At 38.1% G+C, this 11632-nt stretch overlaps 1 protein-coding gene across 1 annotated transcript; it reads left to right on the top strand.

Annotated features, from left to right (window-relative positions):
- The first annotated feature begins 212 nt into the window (after window positions 1–212).
- On the top strand, window positions 213–4163 carry LOC141481522 (uncharacterized). The gene has a single exon (XM_074173145.1). It carries the CDS (start codon window positions 213–215, stop codon window positions 4161–4163), a length of 3951 nt encoding a protein of 1316 aa, XP_074029246.1.
- The last annotated feature ends 7469 nt before the right edge of the window (window positions 4164–11632 follow it).

The raw sequence follows: 11632 nt of genomic DNA, 5'->3' as shown, positions 1-11632 counted from the left end.
TTCCAAAAAATTCCCAAAATTCAAATAATAGTCCGAGAGATAGTCCCAGGCCTCACGGTAGTACGGGGGCAATTCCGAAATTAGTTCAAACTACAAGTCCCAGTCAAAATTGGCGTTCGTCTCCCCTTAATCCTCCCACTCAAAATGCTGACAATACGGCGCACTTCCGAGCCCTTGAGCCCGAACCTCAGGCAATTACTCCGGCATCTTCGATGCCATCCGCACTTCTTGTTGGTAAAGAAGATCATGAAATTCTATTAGCCACAGCCGTAGTAGATGTTCTTTCCGAAAACGGTTATCCCGTTAAAGCTAGGCTGATTCTAGACAACGGCAGTCAATGTTCCTTCGCTTCTGAAAAATTCGTAAGAAAATTGAATAATAAAACTTACGACAATCAAATTCAATTTTCCGGCATAAGATGCACTCCTACTGTTTCTAACAAAATGTTAGATATTGTTATCCGTTCCAATACTCATGAGAATTTTAGCCTCAAGGTGTCTTGTGCAATACTCCCGGTAATCACTTCCAAATTACCTAGAATTCCGCTAAACAAAAATAGCTTGAATATTCCGTCAGAATTCAGACTTGCTGATCCAGAATTTCACATTCCATCCGATGTGGATGTTCTCCTGGGCGCTGACGCCTATTACGACATTTTACTGCCACAAATCCACAGGCTAGGTCCCAAACTTCCTACCCTTCAGCTGACGAGGCTCGGCTGGATTATTGGAGGACAATTGCCTCCTCAGAGGGTTCCGAAACACGGCAAGGTTTCACTTCTTTGCCAAAATGCCTGCGAATCCACAGATTCATTAGGTGAAATTCTTTCTAGATTCTGGGAAGTCGAAGAGCTTCCAAAGTCTAAGTTCTTATCAGCAGACGGAGAGCTTGCTGAACAAATTTTTATTCAAACGCATGTGCGTCACAAAGATGGGACGCTCCAAGTAGATTTTCCGTTCAAATGCCCCACTGAAAAGATTCCTCTTGGGGATTCCTTCCATATTGCAAAAGGGCGATTTACCAATTTAGAGAAACGGCTCCAAAATAATCAAGAATTATTTTCCGCTTATAAAAATTTCATTGATGAATATGTGTTATTGAAACATGCCACATATGTTCCATTTAGTCCCACCGACAAATCCGCTGAGATAAAATATTTCCTTCCGCATCACTGCGTTATCAAGGAGTCCAGTGAAACCACGAAACTCAGAGTAGTTTTCGATGGCTCCACTAAAACTTCTACTGGATTTTCTTTGAATGATCTTCTACACAAGGGTTATCAAGTACAGCCAGACTTGTATGATATATTTTGCCGTTTCCGTCAGCATTCTTATGTCCTGACCTGCGACATTGAGAAAATGTACCGCCAGGTTAAAATGAATCCATCGCAAAGACATCTCCAGAACATCCTGTGGAGAAACTCCCCCCAAGAAGAGCTAAAATGCATTCAACTTTCCACCGTGACTTATGGAGTCACTTCCTCCTCTTTTTTAGCAACTAGAGTTTTGAAGGAGCTCGCTTCCAATTGCAAAGGTTTCCCGTTAGCCAAACGGGCATTATTGAAACAGACGTACGTGGACGATGTGCTCCATGGCACCGATTCCCTTTCCGAGTTAGAAGATTCTTATCATCAACTCAATAGTTTGTTGAATTCTGCAGGTTTCAAACTGCACAAGTGGTCATCCAATTCTTCACAGTTCAGAGAAAAATATTGTGAAGATCCTGATCCAATCCAATACGAAATAAAAATGGAAGACAACCCTAGCAAGGTGTTAGGTTTATCTCGGAATCCCTGTTCTGACAACTTAGCAGTTTCTCTACCGAAAATTTATTGTAATGATACTCCGTCTAAGCGAAAAGCGTTATCAATCACTGCTCAAATGTTTGACCCGGTAGGCTTTTTGGGCCCGTTCATAGTTCTTGCTAAAATTTTTCTGCAAAAACTTTGGTTAGCAAAAATCTCCTGGGACGAACCGCTTCCTGTTGAATTGTTCCAAGAATGGAAGGGATTCATCAATTCAATTGAATCCCTAAAATTTCTTAAAATTCCTCGATGTTTGTTTTCCTCAAAGTCCATTGAACAAATCCAAATCCACGGGTTCGCTGACAGCAGCGAACGTGCTTACGGTGCCTGTTTGTACTTCAGAACCACTTATTCCGATGATACCGTCACATCTCTCTTAGTCACTTCCAAATCCAGAGTAGCACCGCTGAAAACTGTTTCAATTCCTCGTCTGGAATTGTGTGCGATGGTATTGCTCACCAAACTAGCAAAAAAGGTTATCCAAATCTTTGTCGAAAACTTAGTTTTCGAATCTGTAAATTTGTGGACTGATTCGCAGATAGCTCTGCACTGGATTCAGTCCCATCCATCCCGTTGGCACACCTTCGTGGCCAACCGAGTGTCCCAAATTCAAACTTCCCTGCCACAAGCTCAATGGAAACACGTTCGTTCTTCTAAAAATCCCGCTGACTTACTTTCTAGGGGAGTATTAGCTCTTGATCTCCTGAATTCAGAATTGTGGTGGCACGGTCCTGATTTCCTCTCCGAAATAAATTTGGAATTGTCTAAATTTATCTTGAAACCCCCTCCAAGTGCTATACCTGAGCAGAAGACAAACAAGCTGCAAGTGCTAGTGACAAGCACTCAAGTTAAAGACGAATTTTGGAATGAAATATTCCAGAGATTCTCTTCCTTTAACAAATTACTACACTCAGTAGCATATGTTTCACGTTTTTTATCCAATTCTAAAAATAAGGAGACCAAGTTGTCCGGTCCTTTATCCATATTTGAGATAAATTCTGCCTTAGTGCTGGTCCTTCGCAATTTACAGTCCCAATATTTTTCTAAAGAAATTTCCGCGTTAAAATCCTCGAAATCAATTTCTGACAAAAGTATATTAGCTCTCAATCCCTTCCTGAATGAGCAAGGTCTCATTTGCGTCGGAGGGCGTTTGCGTCACGCAGACGTCCCTGAACCCCAAAAACACCCCATACTTCTCCCAGCAAAAAATTATGTAGTGTCCCTCCTACTCAAAAGGGAGCATATCCGGTTGGGTCACGCTGGTGCCCAAACTGTCCTTGCTAATGTTCGTTTACAATATTGGCCTCTGAATGGAATCAGGGAAGTAAAAAGAGTAATTCATGAATGCATGAATTGTTTCCGGTTCCGAGCCGTAGCGGCTCAACAGATTATGTCCGATTTACCTCCTGATCGTGTCACTCTTTCTAGACCTTTTGAGAAGGTAGGAGTAGACTACGGTGGTCCTTTCTTAATAAAGTCCTCGCGCCTCAGAAAGGCACCGACTATTAAATGTTACATGGCTGTCTTCGTGTGTATGGCTACCAAGGCTGTGCATTTGGAGTTAGTCTCCTCCTTGTCCAGCGAAGCGTTTCTCTTAACCCTAAAACGTTTCATATCCCGTAGAGGAATTCCTGCTGTAATCCACAGCGACAACGCTACAAACTACGTAGGTGCAAGTAATCACCTTCGAGAATTGCGCGAATTTTTCGCCAAGTCCCAACTGTCCGAATCCTTGAAGGTTTTCGCATCCGAAACTGGGTTTGAATGGAAATTCATACCGCCTCGCAGTCCTCATTGGGGAGGTCTGTGGGAAGCTGCAGTAAAAGGAGCCAAGCAGCACCTTTATCGCATTATTGGAAATTCTCAGTTCACCTTCGAAGAGTTCAGTACTGTGCTGGCACAAATTGAAGCCATCCTAAATTCTAGACCGTTATGTCCCATTTCCAGTGATCCGCGGGATCTAGGAGTCCTGACTCCTGGCCACTTTCTGATAGGTCGTAGCTTAACCTCTTATCCTGAATTAGATACTACCCACTTACCCGAAAATAGACTGACATTCTGGCAGAGGTGTTCCCAGATAAAACAGTTTTTTTGGAAAAGATGGACTGTCGAATACCTCAACCGGTTGCAAAATCGGCCAAAATGGCTGTCTCCTTCCAAAAATTTAGAAATTAATGAGTTAGTTTTATTAAAGGAAGATAATGTCCCACCACTGAAGTGGCCATTGGCCCGAATTGTGGAAATCATTCCTGGCTCTGACCAGAGGGTCCGTGCCGTGAAACTTTGCTCCCAAGAAGGTGTCTTCGTCAGGCCTATCAGTAAGGTCTGTCCTTTGCCTAGTGCAACTCAGCCAGTGTAACGCGTTCTCTGCGTTAGTTACTTGGCGTCATTAGGTTCATTTTTTTTTCGTTTGATTTCGCGGTTGTGTTTTAATGGCATTTCCTCACTTTGACTTGTTGAAATATCTGAGATTTCAACGGGGCGGGAATATGTTGGAAACACAGTTTCCAACAAGCTTCTTCTGATCCTTTATTAGTTATTCAGTTCCAACTTAAATTGTGTTTAATCCATCCCTGAACGCGCTCTGTCAATTCATTTATTGCTTTCCAACTCCTACATCTGTAGGAGTTGGAAAGCAACATCTGTAGTAGGTTCCTTCAACGAATTCCCAGAATTCCAGAAACATCGCCCCTTTCCCTTATCGGTCGACATGTGGCGATTAAAAATTCCCAAAAAGAACCGAGAGAGGTACAACGCATTCCGAGATTGTCCTCCGAGGTAGTGAAACCTAACTGACTTTTCTTTCTCCTACTGAGATTTAGTCTCTTCATTTTTCAATTTATCCACGACGCTCGAATAATTTCGGCGTTTGTATTTTTTCCAAGTTAATAAGTAACGGAAGGTGAATTTGCATATATTAGTGGTACATTGTGCATAGTGTGTCTTGAAGAAGGAAACGTTTTGTAAGTAATTTAAACACAGACTATCTTATGAGAAGCATTTTGCCAACGCCCAATGTTACTTGTATGTCCTACGATTTTGTGAGATGGTAGCTGCTAAGGATTGTAAATATATTTAATTAACGAACTGATTCAGCGTCAATTTATTCAAAGCCAGCAACCTACAAGGAATCCAGTCCACTAGTATCGAAGTTGATTATAACTCCCCCGTGTTCGAGAAAGGGCAGTTAAACCCATCCCGATCACAATTGTTTTATTTTTACTTGTATTTTATTTCACTATTATATCATTTAGGATTATTTTGGTTAATATAATTAATATTTTCAGCTATCTCATTTTTAATTCTTCTTTTTTAGTTGTTTCAGGGATTTCAAATCATTTTATATAGTAGACAATGGAAGTCCGAACAAGTGAAATTTAAACATCTGAATAATTTTCATCCAAGATTCTAGTTCACCATGGAATTAGAAAAAAACCTTCAAATCCCTTTCCTTGATGTTTTAGTCATTAAGGAAGGTATTCAACTAGGCCATAAGGTGTACACGAAGATAACACCTACAGATCGATACCTACATAACCATAACCAAAACAGAAACGAACCAAGAATATGTGAAGAAAAGTACACCGACAACGAAATAAAACACCTAACAACTGTGTCACAAGCGAAAGGCTACGACAGAAAAGATATAATCCGCGCTACGCGTTAACAAGGGAGAAAAAGAAGAACATCTGTGAAGGGCACCCCCCAGGCACTGTCTATCTACCATACATAGAAGGTGTCGGAAAATTCTGAAAAAGGAGGAAATTAACACCGTCTTCAAACCAACGAAAAAAATATCGGAGTACCTGCGTTCAGCAAAAGACCGCAAAATAGTTGTGGAATTGGCCGCGGTAGTAGTGCGCCCGACTCACGATCGGAAGGTCGTGGGTTCAATTCCTGCCTCGACCAGATATTTTTCTTGATAGAACTTATCTGGTTGGAGCTGGGATGATTTTGCAACCGTGTTAGGAATCACACGTTAAAAGGTAAGACCTCGTTAGTCTTTAGCTCGCACTCTCAGAAGTTTCTCATTGCAGCAACTTTGTTCTTCCCCGACAGTTCCGATGACCAGATCTGTCGAAGTTCGTCCTGATACTTGCCACGGAGAGAGTTCTTCAATGCTGTTACCTCTTGTGAGTGGCGTTGTTCCACACCAAAGTAAGTATACGTCTCTGCGGCACCCAAATGTTGTAGGGTGTTTCCATCTACGAGCTGCACATCCTCTCCGTAGTCCCCGTATCGTCCTCTTTTGAGATGGACCATTGCACATTTGTCTATCCCAAATTTCATACTGATAGCATGCGTGTACTCTTCCACCACCCTCAAGGACTGATGGAGATTCTTCTCTCCAGAGGCATAAAGTTTAGGATCATCCATATAAAACAAATATGTGACCTTGTGCCCCCGGTTTCCGGGGGTGCCACAATTATACCCTCGAGTATTTCTTAGTGCAACGGTTAATGGCAATAGTGAGACGCAGAAGAGAAGGAGACTGACGGAATCACCCTGAAATACACCCCTTCTGAAAGTGACCCACCCTGTTTGGACTCTTACTCGACCAGATATTATGGTGAAGCGAATTCGCCAAAGTGGTATCAGTTGTTCAATGCATCTCACTATTTTGTCGGGTATCGCAAGGATTCTGAGCAAATGCAAGATGAGCTCATACGATATTATCTAATGCCATACGGTAATTGATCCAGGCCATAGAGAGTTTACGCTTATATTGTATCGAGTCCTGCGTTACACATCTATCGATGAGCAGGTTCTCTTTACATCCAGCGACTCCTCTCTGTAGTATGCGCTGGTCAGACGCATGGTATGGTAAAGCTTGTAACTGAGTGATTTTCAATGGTGTATATTCGTGAATTTGGTTCGTTGAAAAATGAAATACAAATTTATACAATTAAATGTAAAGTATTCAATGTATTTGTCAGTATTTTAGTATTTTCATTTTCAAGTGTCGGTCTATTCCATCACATAATTTGGCTTTTCATTTTCAACGGTTAGTGACATATGTCTAGTGATATCTATCGAATTGTATTCATACCGAAAGTTATGTTGCGTTCATACGAATTTAGTAACTGACAGCGCTCTTCGAAACGCTATTGAAACTCGACCTTTCCTTGTTAGATGGCGAAAGCAGTACTGCTTTGTAATGAAAAATGCAAGAAAAAATAGTATGGTCGATATTTGAGAATATAAAATAAAAAACGAAGATTTTTTAATATTCAAAGAAATATTATAATCAATTTAGGAAGGCTAGATAGGGACATTTCTTTCTTTCTGAACTGAACTTAGCTAGTTTTTGTAATAAATTGACGAAATTTATTCAGTCAGATGGAAACTGTATGACCAGTTATCAGTCTTCTCATGAACGTGGGCTGTATATTGGAATATTTCAGTGAACATATGAAGAATTTACTAATATTCTTGATTGCAGCCATGCAAATATGAATATATTCCACAGGCAGTTATTTGTTACATCATCAACAGTTTGAGGGCAATAAAAAATCTGAAATTAGTATCGAAACGATTCAGTTTGTCTCGTTTTATAATGTGATGTGGTAACATCGCTATATTCTGAACAGTAATAGCTATGAAGACGATTAAATGGGGAAAAAAAGGTAACTGTCGTGGAAAACAGTACAGTGGTCACAGAATATTTACAGGGACTTCCGCCTTCCTCGAGATATACAGGGAAAACTGAAAAAGCTGTTTTTGGGTTTTTACGGATAAAATTGTTATTTCAGCAAATATAAGAAAATGGAAGGGAAACGTTTTATTTTATTCGAAATGTACTATAACGATGTAACAATACATCTTTGATTAAACGTTTCGTGTCAACACGGTCACCATCAACTTTTTTTCAAATACGGACCTGCCTTTCTAATTCATTATAAATATCGATAAAGCGGTAAAATCATATTTCAGTGGTATATCACTTTTTTCATAGCGTTTCATCTGAAATATCTAATATCATCAGTGACAACAATCAAACAGAAAAATATAATAAAATCTACAGAGAAGATGAATTCTATATGACAAACTGCATTGCATGCTTGTTTTGATGACCTCTTTATTGAATGCATATAAGTTGTTCATCCATACAATCTCTATGGCAATTATCTAGCATGATGGGTGTAATGCTATTGAATGCATCTCTTATTTTTCGTTTGAAATGGTCAATATCTGTACTAGGTGTCGAAAAATCTAATATCATCAATGACAGCAATCAAACAGAAAAATATAATAAAATCTACAGAGAAGATGAATTCTACATAACAAACTGCACTGCATGCTCGTTTTAATGACCTCTTTATTGAATGCATATGAGTTGTTCATCCATACAATCTCTATGGCAATTATCTAGCATGATGAGTGTAATGCTATTGAATGCATCTTTTATTTTTCGTTTGAAATGGTCAATATCTGTAATAGTTGTCGAAAAATCTAATATCATCAATGACAGCAATCAAACAGAAAAATATAATGAAATCTACAGAGAAGATGAATTCTACATGACAAACTTCATTGCATGCTCGTTTTGATGACCTCTTTATTGAATGCATATAAGTTGTTTATCCATACAATCTCTATGGCAATTATCTAGCATGATGGGTGTAATGCTATTGAATGCATCTCTTATTTTTCGTTTGAAATGGTCAATATCTGTACTAGGTGTCGAAAAATCTAATATCATCAATGACAGCAATCAAACAGAAAAATATAATAAAATCTACAGAGAAGATGAATTCTACATGACAAACTGCATTGCATGCTCGTTTTGACGACCTCTTTATTGAATGCATATAAGTTGTTCATCCACACAATCTCTATGGCAATTATCTAGCATAATGGGTGTAATGCTATTGAATGCATCTTTTATTTTTCGTTTGGAATGGTCAATATCTGTACTAGGTGTCGAACAAACTTCATCCTTTGTCTACCCTCAGACAAAAATCTAAAGGATTGAGGTCTGGGGCTCGAGCTGGCCAAGGAAATTGGCCTATTGTTTCCAATCCATCTTATTGGGAATTTTGTATCTAAATGTTTCCTTACTATTGATGTATTATCGGAAGGAACATCCTTTTGGTGGAAATATTGTATTTTACGGCGGATGCAAATCATATAAGTAGCCATCAAACTCTTTGCATAAAAAGTAGATACATTTCACCATTCAAATGGCCATCGTTGAAGGAAGGACCTAGTATGTTTATTCCCAAAAGTCTCAACAAACATACAATCCAACCACCTATAATAAATGTGGACGAATCAAAATACACCGGCCATTGTTGATGAATTTTGATTTGTCCGCTCACATTATTGTTTTTACAAATATTTCTATTTCTACGTCCTAACCACTTCGCAACCTTGCGTAATTCCTTTCTTTCATTGAGGTGATGAACTTTGCGTATTCTTTAGCATTTTCATTTGTTTTTTAAATATGTCTGGTAGATTTCTTTGAATACATATTTAATATGTAACTAAGTGCATAAACGTCAGTTACTTTTCCCGTCATACAAACCAAGCAAAGCTTGGTAAATGAATATGGTAAATGAATAATAATAATAATTTTACCAAATTATACAACAAATTAGTTCCATGTTAGAGAATTAGAAAAAAAAATCCGTATAAAAATTGATTCGGCAGAAATCAGTATTTAAACAAGGATTTCTGTAATAATTTGTGTAATTGATGACTTGTTTATTTTGTGGATATTCATGATCACTTTAATGGAAGGAATGAAAACAGTTTTGTCTAATTTCCAATAGCTATTTTATTTTTACGACCGCTTTCGGTAAGCCCCATCCGGTAGGTAAGTTCCTTCCAGCTTGTCTACAAACTGCCTATATATACGTTTTTAGATTTCCAATGTATTAGTTAGTTTTTATACTTGATAATGGGATAAAACCCAAAACCGGTCGTAAACAAAAATAACTAGTGAAAATTAGACAAAAGTGTTTACATTCATTTCATTAAAGCGATTACTGTAATACAAAAGTTTCCAAAAAGGAATAATACCAGTGGTCGTTGTGATGGGGTATCGAGATTAAATCGACTTTATTCATCAAAAATAAATCAGATGAACAGGCGGATTATCAGCATAAGCTGTTTTTCAAACCAACTTTACAAAAATATACAATAAAAACTATAATAATAACAAGTATAGAATAGAAGATAAATCAACCAATACAACAATAAACACAATAATAAAAGCTTGATTGAAATGAATAATAATAAGGGTTTTGCAAAAATCGACATACAGAGCACCAATTACCAGGATTTAAGCAGAAGTTTCAATCGTTTTTTAAATGTCATTATCGTGTGAAGTCTGAAGTCACTGGGCAACTTATTATACAGCTTAGCGGAAATATAGGAGAAACTTCGAGTAAAAAGTGCCGAGTTGTGTTTGGGAATGACCAAGACAGATCCATTTCGAGTATAATAGTTGTTAGTCTGGGAAAAACTAACAAGTCTATTATATAAATAATCAGGTTTATTTGTTAATAGTAATCTATGTGTATTTGTGAGGATGTGTAGAGTGCGTAGTTTTTCAAGTCTTAACCATCCGGAGTCATCAAACCTACTACTGATGTGATCAAATTTACGTATACCGAAGGAAAATCTCAAACAAGAGTTTTGAATTCTTTGGAGGCGAAGAGAGTCGTATTGAGTAAGTGCAGGTCCATATATGCAATCGCAATAAGATAATTTAGAGAAAATTAAAATTTCGCAAAGCTTAAGTTTGAGTTGTGTAGAAAGAATGTCTCTATTGGAAAAAATTTGTCTGAGAATGTTATAAGACGATTTACAAAGATGACTGATATGTTTAGAAAATCTCAAATCGGAGTCAATCCACAAACCCAAGTTTTTGCATTCAGAAGTGAAAGGCAAGGCAACATCATTTATGTGGATCTTGATGAGGTTGGAAATAAGGCTCCTTTTAGATTTGGGTCCAAATAACATATATGATAATTTTTTAGCATTCAATTTCAAGTTATGTGCGCACGAGACGTTATACAGTGAATTGAGATCTCTATTTATCAGTTCTTGTGCTTCCAGGTTGCCTTCCGGAAAAGATAAGTAAATTTGAGTGTCATCAGCGTAGTGATGGATATTGCAAAATTTAATACATTTGTAGAAATCTGAGATATAGATGTTAAATAAGAGAGGTCCAAGAATGGAACCTTGTGGAACTCCAAATTTGGTGTTCAGAACTGCAGATTTTAAGTGATCAAGGCTGATACACTGAGTTCGGTGTTCCAGAAAGCTTTCAATAAGATCTACGACACATTTATCCAAACCAAAGTGACTAAGTTTATTACATAAAAGACTGCGGTCTAAGGTATCAAAAGCTTTACTAAAGTCCAATAAAACTAGACATGTAACATAATTTTTATCGGTTGCTTTGAAAATATCATCCGTTATGGAGAGTCGTGCTATGTTGAGAACGAAACCCAGACTGAACGCTAGTTATGATATTGTAATAAGTGATGAATTCAATCATCTGATCTTTGAGAATCAGCTCAAGCGTTTTAGATAGGGAGGGTAAAATACTAATGGGCCTAAGATCAGAGTAATGTGTCGGAGAGTTACACTTAGCCAAAGAAATCACAAGTGCATGTTTCCAAGGGGAAGGAAAACACGAGGAAATGATACACGAATTCAGTATACAGGTGATGTATTCCAAGAGATGTGTTTCCACCAAACGAATCATTCGAAGTGAGATTGTTTTCCGACCCTACAGCGTTGCTTCTGATTTTATTTAAAAACTTCTGTACAGTATGTTCGTCAACGGGAGGGAATCTGAAAGAATTTGCAGTG

The sequence above is a fragment of the Leptinotarsa decemlineata genome, unplaced genomic scaffold, assembly GCF_025532065.1.
Source record: "Leptinotarsa decemlineata unplaced genomic scaffold, Ldec_3_MD MMD2_tig00000199_RagTag_RagTag, whole genome shotgun sequence".
In the NCBI taxonomy this organism is placed as follows: Eukaryota; Metazoa; Arthropoda; class Insecta; order Coleoptera; family Chrysomelidae; genus Leptinotarsa; species Leptinotarsa decemlineata.
Note: the sequence above shows the minus strand (reverse complement) of the source record. Positions and strands in the feature narration are given on the sequence as shown.

Excerpts from the sequence above, each read along its gene's own strand:
- LOC141481522 (XM_074173145.1), top strand. The coding sequence starts at position 213 with ATGCCATCCGCACTTCTTGTTGGTAAAGAAGATCATGAAATTCTATTA.